The sequence below is a fragment of the Passer montanus genome, unplaced genomic scaffold, assembly GCF_014805655.1.
Source record: "Passer montanus isolate IOZ18808 unplaced genomic scaffold, ASM1480565v1 scaffold57, whole genome shotgun sequence".
Lineage (NCBI taxonomy): Eukaryota > Metazoa > Chordata > Aves > Passeriformes > Passeridae > Passer > Passer montanus.
The window spans coordinates 1,924,075-1,944,954 of record NW_024370705.1 but is presented as its reverse complement, the minus strand read 5'-3'; the positions used below and the strand labels follow the sequence as shown (position 1 = coordinate 1,944,954).

The window sequence follows — 20,880 nt, the reverse complement described above, 5'->3', positions numbered from 1 at the left end:
CTTGAGGGATAATTTCCTAAATAAAGCCCTAAAAAGGAAGGTAGAAGCTCTCCAGCTCCATATTTGTGAGGGGTCCACAGATGGGCGTGGGTTGGTAAATTGGAAAGTTGGGTTCCCAGCAGAAGAGTTTGGGAACTGATCATGAGGATGCTCAGAATGGATTTTCTACATGCTAAATCTAAAAGTGCTTCCAGATCCATTTTGGGACACATTAGTCACATTTTTCATGGCTGCACTCATATATCAAGCAACCCAAAAGTACATTTGGATGAAATCAGGGAGATTAATTTTCTACTCTGCATTCTTCTACCAGCATTAGGATTGTTTCAGGCTCTGGTTTTGGTTTACCCCCATCTGTTTTTCCTTGTGTTTTATGGTGTAGCTTTCTGCCGTGTAATAGAAAATTTTCTCTTCCCTGTTCCATTTGTGTTTTATTTTTGGTCATTGTGTTCTATTTATATTCCTTTCTGCCATGTGAAGTAGCTCTTTTCTGCTACTGTTAGTTTTTCCTGAATCCTTTCCTTAAGGAATCCCTCAGCCAAGCTACCTGTTGGTTAGAGATGGCAAAATCATTGCACCCAAATACCTGGGAATGAGAATGCAGGGAGAACTGGGAACCTCTTCCAGGCTTTGGGGCTCCTCACCCTGTGGTAGATGTTTCTGAGCAGTCCATAGCTCATCCCTCACTTCAGAGGAGTACAAAGAAGATGCTAGAATCCCTTGAATTCCAGTGTTTTTCACTGTGATTGATGTACCTCCCAACATGCCGTGGTTGTGATGAGGAGGTGTTTTGAAATTGGACATTGAGTTGTCAGTGTCTCACTTGAGCCTGGGAGAGAAGATGGAGCTCAGGGTCAATTTGAACCAGTTTGAAGATGTTTGGGCTTGGGTTTGCATCTTTAATTGGGCCTTATTCTTGAGCCTGCTGAGGGGGGCACTCGCTGATACCTTAATTAAACACATGAAGGACTGGAGAGTTGCTTTTGGTGGAATAAGGATGAAAGCTCTGAGGTGCTTGTTGGAGCAAGACAATGCAAAATACTCATTATTTTACTTGCTTATCAACAGGCATCCGTTTAAACAGAGACTGTTACTGCAGCAAAATTCCTACTGACTTCAATAAAATGCACTGACATTGTAAGGACTTCATAATAAGATCTTTTGAGTATTAACAGATGGTCACTGACTGCCTGAAACAAAGTTGTTGGGTTGTGGTTTTTTTTGGTTTGTTGATCACCGCAGGTATCTGGAAACTGAACAGACTTTGCCTTCTGGAAATCAGACCTGACTGTGAAACAAAGGGGTTCTTTCTCATTCCTTTTCCTTGCTACACACTCTTTAGAGAAAACATGGAAAATGTAAACTGGTTTCTGGTGGGTTTTATCAGGAGTCTTTGCTGACCAGCCCAGTTTGGTGCAGTGAGCCTTGCCCTGGAGGGATGTGCTAAAGGCAGCACCAAAAGTGAGTGGCACCAGCATCCTGTCTGAACAGAAACCCAGCAAGGGTCGTGTTGACCCTGTGGTTTGAAGTGAAATTCTGCAGTGCCAGCAGTACCCCAGCCATGAAGGAAAGCAGTTTGTCTTTACTGCTGCCATGGACTGAACGAGCAGAGTCTCAACTGTTTGGAAAATGTTCCTGTTAACAGTTTTTCTTTTGTGTATTTGTCAGTTTATATATTAGTTGCAGTTGTACTTTGCACAAACACTAATTAGACAGCCATCAACACTCAGGGCCAAAGCCTTACTAACAATGCAACTGTGATAGCAGTGTCTTAATTGGTTGAGTATAATTGTCATTAGGCAACCATAAAGACATCTGGGGCTCTGGAGAGGGATCAGCCTCCCCCTCCTCCTCTTCCCCAAATTTGTTCTGGCTATTGCTATCCAGCACAGTGGAGCTTTTTCAGATGAGATTCTGTGTTTTGACCAGTTTCCTGATGTTTTTCTCCTTATGAAATCGTCTGCCTCTTCAGCACCACTTCATTAGAGCTGTGCCCAGCCTGCAGCTCTGCTTCCTCCCACATGTGCTCTGCACTCCACCACCTGCTTCCCAGGCATTCATCGTGGGGCAGCAGCAGCTTTTAACCCCAGCTCCTTCTGCTTTCACTCGTGGGAGGGCATGAGCAGAATGTCCATCTCATTACTGCCACTAAAAAGTAGTCACAATGCTTTTGGTTAGTAAGTAGGTATTTTTGTTGTATCTGAATTTAATTTTCCCAGTTTTTCTATGCCGTATGCATTCCATCTATTGTTGCTCCATTTCAGCAAGGTTTTGATGCATCTCTGTTAAGCTTAAGTTGAATATCCAGGCTAATTTTTACAGCTAGATCCATATCTGGCCAGAATTACAGAATAGGCTCCTTGAGAGGAAGTATATTTAGAAAAATACAGCTTGTCTCTTCTCTGCTGCTGCTTCTTGTGTGTCTATACTGAAATATTCCAAAGAACAAGGGCAAAGTGGAATGTGAGTCCATCAAAGAAGCTGAGTTATTTGGGTGGAGAGGCTCTGTTGAACATCAGAGAAGGAAAAATGTGTCTGTGAGTAGGGAGAGCTGGGAGCCAGGTGTGGTGTGGTGGAAGGAATCAGGGAAGGGATATCAGGAGAGGGGGAAATTGGGCTTGTGAGCTAAGTGGGCATTTCATTGCCATCTTGGTAGAAAATTCAGTAGCTGAGTGGGTTTGGAGTGCTGAGCTTGTTCTTGGGCAGGGCTTGCATCTGGGGTTATTTCATTGAGTGACCCAAATGAAATTTTCAAGGCAAAATGTAAAAGTTGTGGTGGGAAATGAATAGAAATCTTGAAATTATCTAGAAATAGTGCAGTGTGTTCCTCTCTCCAGCCAGCCCTGTTGATAGGGCAGATTTGCCAATTATCTGCAATAAAGCAGCCTTTTTATTTTTTTTACAGCGAGGCAGTGCTTTAATAGTTTAAAAGCCTTTTGTTGTGGTTACAAATTGAAAGTGTGGTGCTCTTTACAACAGCATAAATTTTTTTTTCCCTTCTGAATTGGATTCATCTGTGTTTGAAATTCTTCCAGTTCAGCCCTGGTGCAGGCCCAGTGCACACTGGAAATGGGCAGGGGAGGAGCTGGTTTCTATCTCCATTTCCCCAGGCTGGTTCCCTGCCCAGACCTGCAGCTCCACTCATGATCCCACCACAGTCTTGTGGAACATCTCTCCCAATCCTTCAGCTCTGCTGTGTGGGGCTGCCCTGGGAAGGATGGGAATGGTGAGAAGTTGGGAACCTTCCTGAGGAACTTCTGCTGTGCTGGCTCTGCTGGGAGCTCTGGTGGGCTCTTGCAGGGCTCTCCTGGCCCGTGGAGTCTCCCTGCTCTCTGTCTCTGGAGGAGCACAGGATGCTCTCAGGGATTCTTGGGCAGTGTCAAGCCCCCTGGGGACAAGCTCTGGTGTCCTGCAGGTCCTTTCAGGGGCTGGGAGAGCAGCGTGGCTTCATGGCACAGGAGTGGGAGCCTCCAGCGTGAGCTGATCCACCAGGGAGGGGAGGAGGAGGAGGCTGCAGGGTGGGCTGATGCAGACCCTGCCAAAAAGGTCCCAGCAAAAACACATCAGAATTTATTTCATCATCAAATTGATTTCAACGCAGTGGCCAGAAGTGTTTGGTGGTACTGCTCCAGTTTGAACTTGGCTCAGAGGTGTTTCAGGTGGTTCTTTGTGAGGAAAGAATGGTTCTAACTAAATTTTGACTTGATTGAATTCTGAGATAAAATTAATTTAATGCTTTAAAAAAAAATTAAGGATTTTTTAATTTAAGGATTTACTGTGGTCCTGTGATGTTGGATCTTTCATTCCAGGATTGCAGTCAATGCATTATTATTTTTGTTGGATCCCTTGTGTCCCAGGCTGTGTAGGGAAACCAGGTGCAGTGTGCCCTGAGAATTATCCAGCCCTGGATCTCTCCTCCTGCCATTTTCTCCTTCTCTCAGTCTTTGTTTTTACATCTCCAGCCTGGACTGTGTGAGACCTACACTAGGAGGAGATCCTGTTCTTCCTTATTTATTTAGAGATGAAAACAAATATTCTGTCCAGTCTACCAGTGTTTTATGTCTCCCCTGGAACTCACTTTTCAGTGACAAGAGAATTTTGGCTTCCCTTGGGAGGAATCTGCTGCTCTTGGCAGCCAGGAGAAGCTCGAAAACACGACCCCAACCAACCCTAACGTAAGGAAACAAAAATCAGTTCAAAATGAAAATGCTTCCAAAACACTGTGTGCCTCTTGTTGAAGGGGACTGCAGCAGATCTGTGCAATCACCTGTCCTGGTGAGGTTTGTGTCCAGATTTTGAAGCAAAATGAGCCCTTTCCAGTTCTGCAAACTGAGGAGATTTGTTGTGATCTGATCCGCGCTCCGTGTCCAATCCAACGTGAAACGTTTTGCTTTGGGGAAGCTTCCTTCTTGGCCTGTTCTTGTTAGATTGTGCTGCTGTAAATTGGAAATGAAAGCAGGATTCAGAGGGGTTTGGGCCTCGTTTGCAGAGCGAGGGAAAGGGAGGAGTGTCCCACCCTGTTCTCTCATTTCCCTGTAAGACACAGCAGAGGAGGCAGGTGACAAGGACAGGCTTCCCTCTCTTCCTGATCAGTGCAGGGAATTAATGTGCATCTCTCTCTGCCTGACAGATTTCACCACCCCCCTGGGCACTTCAATTCCTTCTGTAAATTGGAGCCTTTTCACCAGGAGATGGGCAGGGGTCTGCTCCCAGTACCAGGAGCCCCAGGCATGGCACTGCCCAGAGAGCTGGGAAACCTGAGTGCCACTCCCATGTCCCCTAAACCTTCTTTTCCTTCTTTTTCTTGTAATTAACTTTTTTTCCTCATAAGCACAGCCAGATTCCCAACCACCAGACCTCTGAGGCTGGTAAGAATCATTCTTCCATAATACTTTTCCCCCAAAAGTCAGGATGTAACAACAAAGGTGACAGAGCAGGAAGCACCTTTGATTTTCCAAAAGAATCCAAGTGTAATTTATGCCAGAGGAAGAAATCTGACAGTGTTAATTATCACAGTTTTGTCAAAACTAGCCTTAAATAATTATAGAACTGTGGTCTTTGACCAGTTGTAGAAACTTCTCTGTGATTTTTTTTCCCTTTAATAGTCTCTTGTGTGGTCATAGATGGCTTGGAGCAGTTTATCCATTGTTTGCTGTGTAACAACCTTCTTTCATTCAGATATATTCAATATTATTTGAAAAGTTTAGTTCTAGTTCTGTTTCTTTATTTCCTCATTGACAAACTGATATTAAACTACATTTTTTGTGATATTTTAATGCGCCTGCATGCTTAAAAGGAGCCATTGTCTTAATTCTAAAGACAGCACTAAGTTGAATCAATTAATTAATTAGTCTTCAGAGATGTAGGTAAATTGATCTGTTGATGAAGCATCAAGAAATTTCTTCTATAAAAAGAAATGTCTTCCTATAAAGAGCAGTAGGTTGGGTGGGTGCTTGTATGGTCATAGATAAATGCTCTGGTTTAACACAACCAGAAATCTTGAAAGACAAAAGAACCAGTTTGAAGTTTTGCCATGAGGTAATTTAGGCTTGTTCCTGATTTCCTTTCTCCTCTTGAGCCTGGCTCTCCTTGTGTGTTATTTGCAAAGTGGATACTGATAGTGGTGGCTCAGTTGTGTGTCACAGAATGAACTGGATTGGAAAAGACCTTTGAGAACATCAGGTCCAACCTGTGACCCAGCAGTTCCTCAGCAGCTGAGCCATGGCACTGAGTGCCACAGCCAGGGACAGTGACTCCACCACTGTGGGCATTGGAGAAACAGAAACTTCCACAGACACTGAAGGGTTTGATCTGCAGCCTTACAGAGGCATTGGAGAAACAGAAACTTCCACAGACCCTGAAGGGTTTGATCTGCAGCCTTAGAGGAAGTTTGGATTGATGTAAAAATACAATACACAGACATTAAGCAGAAAAATAATAAACTTATGTTTCTATAGTTGTAAGAAAATGCTTTAAGTAAGTGAGAAACTGCATGCAGGGACATCCTCCACTGCCCCAGGCTGCTCCAGCCTTGTGGGAATTGGAAAAACAGAAACTTCCACAGACACAGGAGGGTTTGACCTGCAGCCTTGGGAGAAGTTTGGATTGATGTAAAAATACAATACACCGACATTAAGCAGAAAAATAATAAACTTATGTTTCTATACTTGTAAGAATATGCTTTAAGTAAGTGAGAAACTGCACTGATAAGGTGGTGAAGGCTTTATAGTGTAGGGGTGGGGTTGTATGGAATAAGCTAAGAGTTTAGGAGTTATAATAGAAGCATCTGTGTGCCTATGAGACGGAAGCCTATTGGACAAAACTGTTCAGAGTGCAGCAGAAGTAAGTGAAGGTGATAGGTTAGAAAAGCAAAATAAACCTTGTGGCATCTGTTCATTGGGTTAGAAAGGTCTATATTGTCTTGTACCAAAGAAGTTGTGACCATTTTGAGCTATGGCTGATTGCTTGCTCCTCTGAAATCTCACAGCCTCTGAGAGTGATGTTTATGTGAGCAATAAATCCTTAGCCCAGCTGTGGTCCCATCCCTTCATTAAAAGCTGTGACGATGATACACCAGCTCCCTGGGCAGACAGTTCCAGTGCCCAGTCTCAGAGAAGAATTCTTTTCTGATGTTCAACCTAAACTTCTCCTGGCACAGCTTGAGGCTGTGTCCTCTCATTCTGGCAGTTGTTCTCTGGGAGAAGAGACCGACCCTCCCTGGCTACAGCTTCCTGTCAGGGAGTTAAATAAGGTCACCCCTGACCCTTCTTTTTTCCATGCTAAACATCCCCAGCTCCCTTAGGAGCTCGCAGAAATCACAGTTCCTCACACGACTTGTGCTCCAAGCCCCTCACCAGCCTTGTTTCCCTTCTCTGGACACACCCCAGCCCCTAAATGTCCTTCCCAAGCTGAGAGCCCCAGGAGTGGGCACAGCACTGAGGTGCAGCCTCACCAGTGCTGAGCACAGGGGGAGAATCATTGCTCTGCTCCTGCTGGCCACACCATTCCTTGTAGCTGCAGTTTCAATTCACCTGCCTGCCTTGGTAGGCTTTGGTGCCACATTCAATACATGGGAATAAGATGGGTAAAGCTGATGGTTTTGTGCACAGGGGCTGGGGGAGGATCAGTCTGGGAGCTGTTTGAGCCCATCCTTGTTCCTTCTCCCTTCTGCTGCAGCCAGCTCCTTGCAGGTGCTGTGGGGTTGCTGGATTAGGCCCTTTTCTGATTTAGAGATGGGGCAAATGAGAGGTGTTTGAAAAACTTTTATTCCATTTTCACTCTCATGTGAAGGGTGAGACAATACAGATGTTATCACACTATCACAATCAGAAGCTAATTATTTCCTAATTACAATGCACTATAAGTGTTTCTTGGCCTATCAGCTTTAGCCACACCTTGCTGTAAATGCCTTAAAGACAATCATCTAAAACTACCCCTCGTGGGTCCCACTACAATGATCTTTCATAGTTCTATTTCTCCAAGGTATCCAGTCTCATTTGTGAGGCCATCCTTTGAAACTTGTTTCTAGCTCCATTTCTCTCCCAACAATGTCTGTCCTATTCCATGGCATTCCTAATTCAGCATTTCTTATCTCAAGGTTTGCACACAGATGCACACTGGGTGGGCCTTTTGTCAGGTTTGGAGAATTCCCTACAATTTCATTTCCCACATTTTCCCCTCTCTCTTGAATGGAAAAAACTTCTTTGATGGCTTTGTTTATTGTTTGCTGTGCACAGTGAAGTGTACAAGGCACTACCACTAACACTATCACTATAACAATCAATACATATAAACTTAATTTGTAAAGTTTTTTAGTTAAGGTGTAAAACTATGTTTTAAACAAATCATCTAAGTATGATCTATCATCTGTTTTAATTTAATTTGTGAAATGATTTCGTTTTTGTGTTGTTTGTGGAGGGACTCTGAAATAAATATAAATTTATTTTTATTTATTTATTTATATAACTAAGTTAGATACATTTATGTTAGATACATTTATGCAACACAATCCTTCAAATTCTTTATAGCTATGATTATATGCACAGTTTGCATACAGATCCATACTATGTTGTGGCATTCACATTCTCTGAACATGGAGAGACAGAATTTTCTCTCGCATGATTTTTCATGCAGAAAAACAGAGAGAAGAAGAGAAAACAGGTCTTATCTCCCTTTGTAAGCCTTCCACCAAGCTGTAAAAATTCTCTGTGATTATTTCCCGCGTGGGCTGACGGCTGCCCTTGTGTTGCAGGTACAGCTCAGGGGAGGTGAGGCTGTGGGACACCCGCACCTGGGACTACACAGCCCCTGTGCTGGCACCAGTGCCAGGCCCTGGAGGGGCTGGAGCCCTGCCACACGTCTCCTTTGTGAGGATCAACAGCTCCCTGGCCGTGGCTGCCCACGAGGACGGTGAGCAACCAAACTCTCCTCCGGTTTAAAACAACAGCAAAAAAAAAAAAAACCAAAAGGCTTTAGAGAAATGAAGCAGCTGTGCTCAGCTTTTTGTGTGTCTGTAATCCTGTGTATCCACACACACGCACACACTTGCTTTTATGTGAGAAAGTTGGCCAATAACCCTAAATGCATTAGGAGGCATTGGAACATAGCACCCATTAAAACTGAGCTTTAATTCCTACTGGAGCTGCTGCACAAAGCTTGAGTGCCAGGCTGTAGTCCAGCCAAGCTATCTTAAGCAAATAACTTGTTTTGCTATAAAAATATTAAATATTCTTCCACCAGCCTTCTCCTCTGGCCAAAACTCCCTTGGGGTGCAGTGGAGCTTTGTTATGGGCATGGTGGTGAACTTGGATGTCTGATTAATCCCCATCCCTCTTGCTCTTGGCGTGGTGTGTGGATGCACTGAAGTGTTGGTTTGCAGTGCTGGGTTGTTATTATATACTTGGATTTAAAGAAATGAAAGCTTTCACCTAATATTTAGTGAAACCCTCATAAAATCCTGGTTGTGTGCATTGTTTTAAATACCCTTAGAGGGTTTCTATAATGGACAAAAAGAGCCAGAGACCAGCATCTTCTGGATGTGGGAAGAGCAATTAAAAAAGTCAGGTTTGGACAGTACCGGCCAACTGGGATCCTAAACTGAGGGGCTCAGGCAGAACTCAACTCCCATCATCTTTAAAATGTAAAATTTGATACTTAAAATGTCTCTTGGGTATAAATAAAAAATATTTGTAAGTTTAGAGAGCTTTGTACACATACTGTCTTTGATCCTGGCATGTCTACAGGTGAAAACAAAACAGAAGGTAGATAATCCCAAAAAAATCCCTAATCCATGCTTTTATTTTAAAAGTAAATTAAATGCTTTATGTGTTTTAAGATACTCAACATCCTTAGCTGTTTTTCTGGCTTGGATCATGCCAGGATGGTTTTCTGTGGGTAAAAATTGTTAATAGGCAACATTTTCTGAAAACAGCAAATCTGGTGTTACCAATATTATTTACTGGAGTCATAGGAAATTATAACACAGGTTTAAGTGCTGGGTTTTTTCTAGTGTTCCAGACAATGACTAGCAGAGGGTCTTTTGTTTGTTTCCTAGTTTCCCACTGACTAATCTAATAATTTGTCTGGGTTTTTTGCCTGTCATATCCCTTGCTGTCAGTGCTGTGACTGAACTAGTTTGCATAAAGCTCGGCGTCTTTTATTCTTTTGGGTAGAGAATTTAATAGGCTCTGTGATATGGCAGTTACTCTGATTTGAGAAGCCTTGGTCAGAATAGATTAGTTTCTATGGGAATAGGGAAATAAAAAGACCCATTTTAGCAGTGTTTACTAACTGCAAGCCGAAAGCACATATTTACAGTTTGCTGGAGAGAGTTATTTTAAATTTTGGGGAGGGAGCGGACTGCTTTGAAGATAATGTGTTTGATTGTTCTTTGTTGTACTTTTCCAGCTCCCTTTCCTCTTTGTTTGTAAGTTTGACTAACCCAGAGGAACCATCTGCTCGTGTTGGAGGTGGTGCTGTCAGGCAGTCTAGACTTCCCTGGCGGATCCCTGGCTCGTCCCGCCGCCATCGGCTGCTCCCGGTCCCGCAGGGCTCCCACAGTGCTGGCCTTGGCTCCCCATCCCAGGGAAGGGCTGGCAGGCCCTGCCTGCCCTGCTCTGCTCCTCAGCTCCTTCCCCAGGCACAGCAGGGACACAGGTTGTCCTCCTGGCATGCCCTGTCCAAAGCGGGTTGTCACTCCGTGGTGGCCCTGGAGGAAAATGGGATTGTGGCTCCTGGTGGAGGCTCCTGCCGGTGCCAGCCTCGGGCTGCAGGGACAGGGAGAGGAGGGAGGAATGGATGAGGAGCAAATGAAGTTCCCTGTGCCCGTGCCAGCGCTCAGTGGGGGCACTGGATGTACACCTGGGGCAACGGGACTTGGCAACTCGAGCCACAGTTGTGATTTTTGAATTCCAACCCACTGGCCTCATATTTCTTCTGCCTTGTTTCCTATTGTCAGCACTGGCAGTGCTCCAGTTTGATTTTACCACTAATTGTGTTGCACGTTACCGAACTGAAATGAATCAAATCAAAATGCTTTTCCTGGAGCATTAGATAAAGCAGGCGAGGGTTCTGGGTAATGAGCAGATGCTGCTAATGCAGGGACAGGAGAGGCCTTGCCAGGACTCCATCTGCTCCATGCTTGCCTGCCTTTGGCTGGGAGCCACAGCTTTTGGGGAACAGCAGTCTACTTCAGCCATCCCTCTCCCCCTGCGCTCGGGAGTTGCATGGTTTGACTGGCAAACAATGTGCAGCAACAGGAGAACAGAACTTTTTCCTGCTGTCCTTTAAATGCCACGGCCACCCTGCTGCGGGCACGGGGGGGAACACGGCCCTGCTGCCCTGCTTGTACCCCCTCAGGCCCGCTGTGAGGAGCTGGTGGCCTTCCCAAGCTGCAGAGGAAGCAGAGGAGAGTGGCTGCTGCAGGGATCAGAGGTGCTCCTGCCTGCTGCAGGCTCCAGGAGGGGAATTTTGGCAGCGCTGCTTTTTGGATTTCTGTGCTCTTGCCCTTTCTGATGCCCCTAAAGCTGCCTGGGGGTGGTGTCCCTTCTGTACCCTCTTTGCAGAGTGAGGGGTTTGGTGCCTTCCCTGAGTGCCAGAACGTGCTCCAGGAGAGCAGGAGCATTCCAGGCTGGCTGGAGTGAAGGAAAAAATGTCAGAAGAAAGCTGCAGGAGCAGGGGCTGGGATGTCTATTCCCACTGGTGGCTGTGGGTGCAGATCTCGTGGTTTGGGTGAATGCAGTGTGATTTCCCATCCCAGTCATCCCATTCCCCACACTGGGAATGAAACAGGGTCTGTGCCTTCTCTGAGGGACTGTCCAGGGATTGTGTTGTGTGGAAATCCCTGGAAGAAGGGTGATGGAGGTAAAATCTGGGAACATTGGGTGGGAACTGGTGTGCTCATGGTAGTGTGAGTGAAAAGCTCTTGTCACTGAGATCTGGTCTCTCACTCTTTGTACCCTCAGGGCCTGCTGGAAGCAAAAATTAAATGTGAAATGTTGATTAATGAACTTCAAGTATCTACTAAGGTTAAATTGGTTCCTCCAACTAGAAATGTTTTTGGGAAAACTCAAAATTCACAGCAACAAGTTTTGATACTCCAGGCTGGTGCTCATTTCCACCCATCCTTTTCTTATACTGGTTGTACTTCATAGAGATATGATATAGCTGAAAATTATAAGGAAATAAATTAATGTTCCCACTTTGGAGCAAAAAAAATCTACCTGTATAGAGCCAGAGAATCACAGAATAGCCTGGGTTGGAAGGGACTCACAAGGATCATCAAGTCCAAGGGTTTTCAAAAGGTGAAATTGAGTTTTATTTTGTTTAAATCAAGGTGGCAAGACCACAAATCTGAAACAGGACAAGCACCATGGAGATGATGTGAGTTCAGCACCTTCTGGCCTTCCCAGGCTGTGTGTTTAGCAGCTGAAGGGAATGAGCCTGGAAACCAGGAGCACATTTGGATTCCCTGCTCCAGCACAGACAAAATTCTGGGATTTTAATTTTTTTTTTTCAGATAATGCACATGTAGATTGCTTTACATCTCTTCAAAGCTGGCAGCAGCCACCAGCTGACAGCAAATGCTGGTTTTAGTGTGGAAGAGCTGCTGCAAAGGGTCTTTAGGATCTGAGCTGGGATCTTCCACACCCACAACCAGCCCTCCATCCCGAGCTCCCCGAGCTCAGGTGGGCAGTGCCAGCTGTGCCCAGCTCAGGAGGGGCTCAGACAGGCTCTGTGGCACTGCCAGACACAGCCAGGATAATATTTACAAATGAGATTTAGCACTGTTTGCTCTGTGGTTGTGCTGCCTTGCCCTGTTGGAGGATTAGGGGATTTTGAAGGAAAAAAGATACTTGGGTTTGTTTAATTTTGTAGCAAATGCATTGCCTGTAATAGCAGAGAAAACCTGTGTGAAAACAGATGTAACAGCTGCTTTTGCAGGATGTCTTTTGTGCTGCCAGCCCTGCTGGTAGAGAGAGAGCAGCCTCCAGCCTCCCACCTTTGACACAGCAGGAGCTGGGCAAGGCTGGTGATGCTCCCAAAATCTGCAGTTCAGTCAGGCTCAGCACTGCACTCTGAGCACCACAGCCTCCTGCTCAGTGTTCCATCCAAGTACTTCCCAGTCTGGAGTGACTGCCAGTAAATGCATCTTTCATCAGGCCACATTCAGAAATGTAGGGGTTGGGAGTTGAGTTTTTTGTCCAGTCTGGGGCAAAGTGATAAACGGGGCTGGTGCAGTGATTGTCACGTTGAATGTCAGCATTACACCACCAGCAGCAGCTTCTTGCACTTCTCTTCTTGAGCCACAATGACTTCCCAGCTTGCTCATAATTCTAAATCATTTTGGGGAGTTACTGTTAGAGTTCAGTTGGAATAATCACAATCATGGTGCAGATTTTAGTGTGCTGTGAAACCGCTGCTTGTGATTTTCGTTCTGTGGCCATCTAACACTTAGTAAGATTTCAGTATTATAAAAAATAAAAAAGATAACATATGGCTGTAACCTTAACTTCACCTCAGCAGAGGAATTGCTGTGGAAATGAGGTGCTGGGCAGTGTTGGAGGCAGGAAGACAGACTGTGGAGAGCAGTGATCTCATCTGCACTGCTAAATCTTAGCCTGATTATTTTTTAGTGCCACACCAATAACCTGAACTGGAATGGTGTGGGATTTTTTGCTCTTACCCAAACGTGATTGACTGCTGCAAGGACTTGCACACCCATAAATACCTTGTGTTGTTTCTGCAGTGAAATGCAGAATATTCTGAGCAGCACTTTTAGCCCTCTTAGCAGCTTTACCTATTTATAAATCCAGTGGAGTGTTTGCTTTTTCTGTTTTTTTCTGTCCTGATCCTTGTGGGTCCCTTCCAATTCAGGATATTCTTTGAACTCTCCAGCTTACTCTTACTTTGTGCTCCTTCATCACATGTGAATTTGTGACCTTAAAAGTCACTTTTTTTTTTTTTTTTACATTGCCAGGATTGTATTGCCCATATCAAGTATCAGATGTTGCACGCTTTGTTTGCCTGGTTCAAATATTTTATTTTGGACAGATTTTATCATGTTTGAGATGAAATAATAATAATAATTATAATAATAATAATAATAAGTGGCTTGTTGCCCAAAATTAGAGAGCAGAACCGTGAGCTCTGGGTTTCTCAGTTTGCTTATGAGGTCAGAATAATTTTTTTAAAATTTTTCTGACCTTTCATCCATTTAGACACTGTTAAACCCAGTGGAATGATCATCACAGAGATGTGTAAACAAAAGGCTTCACTGAAAGCAAATCAGCCTCCTTTTCCCCCTTCGTGAACCTGATATTTAATTGAGATACATTTTCTGCTGAACAAAAATTGAAAATCCTCCTGCTTGGAGGAGCCTGGCAGCCAAATCCACGGTCTGACACAAAAATCAGTTCTGACTCCCTGTATCTGATACCACGTTATCACTGCTGGGGTTTTGCCTGGCTGAATCATCTGGAGATGAGAGCTCCCCATCCTTTGCTGTGTGGCTGAATCATCTCCTGGAGGTGAGAGCTCCCCATCCTTTGCTTTGGGAAGAGGAGCCCCAGCCCAGCCCTGCAGGGCTGCAGCCTGTGCTGCCCACTTGGGTTTGTTAACTGGTTTTAAGCTGCGTGCAACCAGTCTGCTTTGCAAACCCAGTTCAGCAGTTATTTACCTTTCAAGCAATTAACATAATTACCATTATGCTAAGAAGTAATTTTGGGAAGTTCTGCTCTGAGCCCTTACGACTCCGTCGGGACAGTTTTAGTCGGGACTTATCTTTCTGATGGAAGCCTAATTGCAGTTTTGGCTTTGTGTAAACAAACAGAGGCGGCTAATTGTTTAGGCAAATAGCAGATTAATTTAAATATTCATCCCTAATAAAACAAAAATGGTCCCCATTATGGTGCTCATTCCCATGGTGAGGAATATAAATATTCAGTGGGAGTGCCATTAGACAGGGATCTTAAGGATTATCTGCATTATTTCACATCGGTAGCACTTTCCAGATACCAAATAATCTTTACAAAAGCTACCATAAATCAATTTAAACTCATTTAGCTACCATTTCACTATGTGCAGTTTCATTACCACACTCTTGCTTCACCTCCTCTGGGACTGGGGAGGAGTGTTTGCAAACTGGCAGTGGTGCCCATCCACAGCTGTCTGTCAGGGCTTTTATGTCTCCTTCTGAAGGAAGAGCTGCCATTAATCATTTCATCATTAACGTGCTCCTCTGCAAGGGAGGCTTCTCCAGCCCTGCCTGTCACGCTGCAAGATTGCTTCTCAATTCAGTGCAAAGGTGGCCCAGAAGGCTCCAATTCCCTTCTGGTTCCCTCCTGATTGCCTCAGGTTGCTTTTACTCAGATTATGATGCTTTTAAATAGAGAACTGGGGAGCCAGGCTGGCAGAAATGCAATTACAAATATGTTTTCTTTTGACTTACACTCCTTTGTTCTTCAAGATTTGTATTCTGTAGCTTTTCTCTGTGGTGACCAGGGACAGGAACTAGGCAGTGGAGCTGTGTTGGGAGGTTTAGGTGGAGATCAGGAAAAGGCTCTTCCCCCAGAGGGTGCTGGCACTGCCCAGGCTCCCCAGGGAATGGGCACGGCCCCGAGGCTGCCAGAGCTCCAGGAGCCTTTGGACAGCGCTGCCAGGGATGGACAGGGCGGGGGTGTTGGGGGTCTGGGCAGGGCCAGGGGTGGTCTGGATGATCCCTGGGGGTCCCTTCAGCTCAGGATATTCTGTGATTCTGTGAACCATGCAGCAAAGTGACTTAAAATTGGAGTGTGGGCTCTTCCTTGCTGGTTTTGGGAGTAATTGAGGGCCTCTCTATAATAGAACAAAATTTCAGGTGTCTGCTTGTATCTGATCTCTGAACATGGAAATGTGAGAGAAGTCAAAGAGTCTTCTTCAAGGTAGCTGCTAATGTTATTGGACAGTCAGAAATTAGGAATTAGGTACAGAGCAATAGAGCCTGGAATCACAGAGTCACAGATGGGTTTGGGTTGGAAGGGATCTTAAAGCCCATCCAGTGCCACCCCTGCCAAGGCAGGCGCACCTTCCACCATCCCAGGCTGCTCCAAGCCCTGTCCAGCCTGGCCTTGGGCACTGCCAGGGATCCAGGGGCAGCCACAGCTGCTCTGGGCACCCTGTGCCAGGGCCTGCCCACCCTCCCAGGGAGGAATCCCTTCCCAATATCCCATCTCTACCTCCCCTCCTTCAGCTTCAGGCCAGAGCACATAAATTCTCCTGGCCAGAGGAACCACAGCATGCTGAAGTTGAGCTCTCCTGCCCCATCTCTTCCCTGTATTCCTTTGTTCCACCAGCTGGATTTGCAGCTGTTTAAGGGCTGGTTGGAGGTGGTGCCAGGGGCTGAGCTAACCGCAGTGCCCGTTTGCCGTTGCAGGCACTGTCAGTGTTTGGAGCCTGCTGCTGGGGCAGGAGCCCATCCATCACTTCCAGCACAACCAGCACATCCAGGCCCTGGCGCTGGCCCCGGGCGCCGCCGTGGCCACGGCCTCCGGCTTCCAGGTCAGGCTGGAGAGCCCCGACGACACAGGAGTCTGGCAGACCCCAGGGACCTTTGAAGTCCAGAAACTGGTGAGTCTCCAGGCTACTGTTCAAGGAGCTCCTGATCCACTGATTGTTGTTGGTAGGGTTAGGATGGTTCTCACAAAAGTCTTACAGCTTGAACTAGATCAGGGCGTTCCCAGCTCGAGGCTCTGACTTTGGAGCAGCCTCAGGGGTGAGTCTTCCATCCCTGAAGAGCAAGGGTGAACTGCTGGCTGAAGCTAGGAGTGCAAATGAACACGGGTCCATATGGTGCAGGAGGTTGGCTGGGTTTAATTTGTGGTTTGTTTTTTTTTTTGTCAGCAGTAAACTAAGCTGGCTCATTTTGTAAATCAGTTTTCTCGCATAGAATTGGAGCTGAAACTCCAGGTCTCATTCCAGATCCACACTATCTGATTAATTCTGAGGCAGGATATTGCAGGCAGCCTAATAGTGTCACTTGTGAAGCTGTAACTACTCATGCAGCTTCTTTAGGTTGCACCTTCTGTCACTGAAGTTTTGAGAGTTGTAATTAAAACTCATTCTCTGAAGTTTTGTTTTGTCTCAGAGTATCAGCATTTGTTTGAAAGGGGAAGGAAGTGTGTAGGAATAATTGAGTCTTGCAGCCTCTCTCCTATAGGAGGAAGCTGTGCAGTTAAAGAGTGTGAAATGATTTAAACCACTTCTGATTAATCCCCCCTCCAAAGCTAAGTCTTACAGTTCAGAAATAAGCTTGATGCTTGGTCTTTGTGTGGAATGAATCCATAGCTGAGATGATTCAGAACACACATGAGTAGTTTATTCAGTTCAGCATGTGGCACTAGTGATGCAAAAGAATTTTTTACTGCATTAGAATAAACCAAAATAAAAAAATAAAATAAAAAGTCTGCTCTTTTTAGGTCAACTTCCTTAATCTGGTTCCAGATGTGACGGGGAGCCCGGTGGCAGTGGCAGCTGCAGAGGACATTGTCTACCTGCTGAAAGCAGAAGATCCTGGCAGAATCCTGCACTCTGTCTATGGGCAGCCTGTCACCTGCCTCGACGTGGCTGCTCACCAGGCAGCCTTTGGCATCAAAACCTTTGGCTGGCTGTTGAATGAACCCAACCAGGTATTGTAATTAGTTTCTGAGAAGATTTTTATACCTTTGTAATTAAGGAAAAAAAAGAGTTCATGCTGAGGACTTCTTTCCTTGCTTTCCAGCTTTTGAGAGTAGAGAGAAGACAATTCAGTGCAATAATCTGATGCTGCTTTGTGTTCTTCTGTGGGCTGAAGTGAGGGATTATTGTTCAGCTGTGGGAAATGTAGAGAATTTTTAGTTTGACACAAGGTTTACATAGTTTGTATCTGTATGTAAACTTTGAGATAGGAAATATTGACTTAGAAATGCTATGGAATGAGATAGATACTGTTGAGAGAGAAATAGAACTAGACACAAGTTTCAAAGGATGGGTTTATAAATAAGATTAGATACTTTAGGGAAATAGAATTATGAAAAATGTATTGTAGTAAGACTTATGAAGAGTAATTTCAGATTATTAGTTTTAAGACATTTACAGCATAGTGTAGTAAAAATGAATGTCAAAACCACTTATACTATATTGTAATTAAGAAATAATTAGCTTCTAATTGTGGTAGTGTAAATTATAATATCTGTATTGTCTCACCCTTCACAAGAGTCTAAAAATAGACTAGAAGTGTTTAAAACACCTCTCAGTTGCCCCATCTCTGGGTCAGAAAAAAGCATAATCTGACATTCAGCCAGCTGGGTTCACTTTGCAACCTCTGCTCCTCAGCAAGGCCCAGCTCAGTCTGTGCTGCACCATTGGCATCAGGGGGAGCTCATCTCAAAGAACCCCCTAAAAACCCCAGTAAACAACCCAAAATCCCAAACCAGCCCTCAGCCTCTCTGGAGATCCTGAGCAGTGCCAGGCAGATGAGCACCCTGAGGAGGAGGGTGCTTTTTGTGCTGTGCTCTTGAGTATTTGGCCAAGCTGTGAGAGGATTTTGGTGTTTGCAGGTGCCTTGGGAAGAGTTCCTGCCCCTTTCCTGCACCTTGCCTCCCTTTTCCATTCCCTGGTTTATTCCATTTTTGTGTTACACTGGGGCTGTCAGCAGTGAGGGAGGGAGGGGGCTTCAGGCACCTGGAGAATGGAGCAGGAGTGGAGCACCCACTGCAGACCACTGTGGTCTGGAGTGTAGAAATGCAGGATTTCCCTTGGCAAGTGACTGGGATGGGAAAGCTTTATTTAGGACTTCTTGTGTGAGGGATAAACGTGTCCAGCTGCATCTCATTCCCCTTTTAAGACATTTACAGCATAGTGTAGTAAAAATGAATGTCAAAACCACTTATACTATATTGTAATTAAGAAATAATTAGCTTCTAATTGTGGTAGTGTAAATTATAATATCTGTATTGTCTCACCCTTCACAAGAGTCTAAAAATAGACTAGAAGTGTTTAAAACACCTCTCAGTTGCCCCATCTCTGGGTCAGAAAAAAGCATAATCTGACATTCAGCCAGCTGGGTTCACTTTGCAACCTCTGCTCCTCAGCAAGGCCCAGCTCAGTCTGTGCTGCACCATTGGCATCAGGGGGAGCTCATCTCAAAGAACCCCCTAAAAACCCCAGTAAACAACCCAAAATCCCAAACCAGCCCTCAGCCTCTCTGGAGATCCTGAGCAGTGCCAGGCAGATGAGCACCCTGAGGAGGAGGGTGCTTTTTGTGCTGTGCTCTTGAGTATTTGGCCAAGCTGTGAGAGGATTTTGGTGTTTGCAGGTGCCTTGGGAAGAGTTCCTGCCCCTTTCCTGCACCTTGCCTCCCTTTTCCATTCCCTGGTTTATTCCATTTTTGTGTTACACTGGGGCTGTGAGCAGTGAGGGAGGGAGGGAGGGGGCTTCAGGCACCTGGAGAATGGAGCAGGAGTGGAGCACCCACTGCAGACCACTGTGGTCTGGAGTGTAGAAATGCAGGATTTCCCTTGGCAAGTGACTGGGATGGGAAAGCTTTATTTAGGACTTCTTGTGTGAGGGATAAACGTGTCCAGCTGCATCTCATTCCCCTTAAAACCCCCTTTCACCATAAATACCTCGGGGCCTGAGATGCTGCGAGCTCTGCTGTCTATTCATTCCTCTGCTGTCCTAATCCAGCTCTTTTCCCTCCAGAGCTGGGAGGGCAGGAGGTGAAATTGCCTCCTTTGGGGGCATTACCCCAGTGACCACTTCTGTGCCTCATAAAGAGCAGAGAATCCTCCCCAGGCCCCGAGTGCCGCTCAGCAAAGCCGGACACCTTTCCTAATTTAGTCCTGAGCTCCCTGGCTCTTGCTGGCAGATTGCATTAAGCCTGGTGCATCCTAATCAGGGAGATGGGCCCAGACAGCCGGGGGGTGTGACAAGGACACTGCCTTGGCACTGCTGCTCCAGCTGACATCACGCCGGAAATTAATTACTGATGGCTATTATGCTAATGAGCGGCCTCGCAGACGGGAAGGGACTCTGCAGCCTGATTACGCTGGGCCACGGTGACAGTCTGGCTTTGGGAGAGCTCCCCAGCCTGGAACTGCAGTCCTGGAGGATTCCAGCCCCTTGGCTGCTGCCTGTGTTCCTCCCCAGTTTGGGGTTTTCTTTGTTTTCCTCCGGGTTATTATTTTCCTTCTGGCAATCCCTGCCTAGTAACCTGCTTCCTGATCAAAACACTCAGGGAAACCATCTTTTTCCTCCCTCTTTTTTTTTTTTTTAAATAATTTTCTAAGTTTAGCCACGTTTGACAGCAGAGCTGAGATCTGAGGCATAAATTTCGTGGGAACTTTTATGTTGGAGAGGAGGAAAACATCAAATCCGTGGCCTAGACTTGGCTCCTGTCAGATGAGAGACACCCGTGCAGGAGGGAGGGGAAACAGAAATGCTTCATCCCTGAGAAGTTCATGCACTTCAGTAGCACCAGACAACCAAATACGCTGCTGTTTCTTGAAAGTTCTTCTGCTTTAGTGCTCCTGGAACTCTTTTTGAAGTGAAGCTATGAAAGATTTTGTTGTTTCAGCTCTGTTAACTCAACATGAAATCCCTTCAAGTCCAAATTCTGAGATCTCTGTTCCCACCTAGGCTTGTCTAGGGCTAATTAAATAGCCCAGATAATGACCCGTGTGGGAAATCCTTATTCCCAGGGCATCCAGGGGACACTCCTTGAGGGGTGATGTCAGGCCAGTGACACATGCCCTGTGTCAGGCAGTTGGGAGCCCCGTGGTCACAGAGCTGCTGCAGCACCACCAAGGCTGGGCATTCACCTGTGGGAATTTTGGGTTTAAACACCATGGGGGAGATTAAATCCACAGTCTGGCTTTGGTCCTCTTCATGTCAGGATCTAAACCTCAAAAGGAAGCAGCAGGATAAATGTTAGGCTTGAGTTCATCTGGGTTTTGATGCAATCTGGAGCTTTTCTCATAGCTGGTGCCTTTGTAACCATTCCTGAATCTGCTGTCAGGTAAGTCTGGTCTCCTACTATGGCTCAGGTGAGCTTTGTGGATTATTTCTGTGAAATTTAGCAGTGTTTGTTCCCCTGAGATGAGAGGAAATATCCTAAACCACAACTTCCTCCTGTATTTCAAATTCTGTTCAAAATTTTTAACATATTCAGAGTTTTTGGAGATATGAGACAATGAACAAAGAAGGATTTGGGGTTTTTCTACCAGAGAAGCTTCATACAGCATGCATGAAGATTTTTATTATTGTCAGGCACAGTTCAGGTGTGGGTTTGGTTGCTTTGTGCACAAATGTGAACCTGATTCCAGGGCTGGTGGATGGGGAGGAGAGGAGGGAAGGGATGGTTTTACA

The 20,880-nt window shown here is 45.5% G+C and overlaps 1 protein-coding gene across 1 annotated transcript in view; it reads left to right on the top strand.

The window, feature by feature from the left end:
- FBXW8 (F-box and WD repeat domain containing 8) overlaps positions 1 to 20,880 on the top strand; it is a gene marked incomplete at its 5' end in the record, with an annotated part of 55,127 nt that overhangs the window by 16,706 nt on the left and 17,541 nt on the right. The window contains 3 exons of the mRNA XM_039725822.1: positions 8,252 to 8,409; positions 15,911 to 16,104; positions 16,953 to 17,162. Of these exons, the coding sequence (XP_039581756.1) occupies positions 8,252 to 8,409; positions 15,911 to 16,104; positions 16,953 to 17,162 (562 nt within the window). The remainder of the gene's footprint in view (positions 1 to 8,251; positions 8,410 to 15,910; positions 16,105 to 16,952; positions 17,163 to 20,880) is intronic.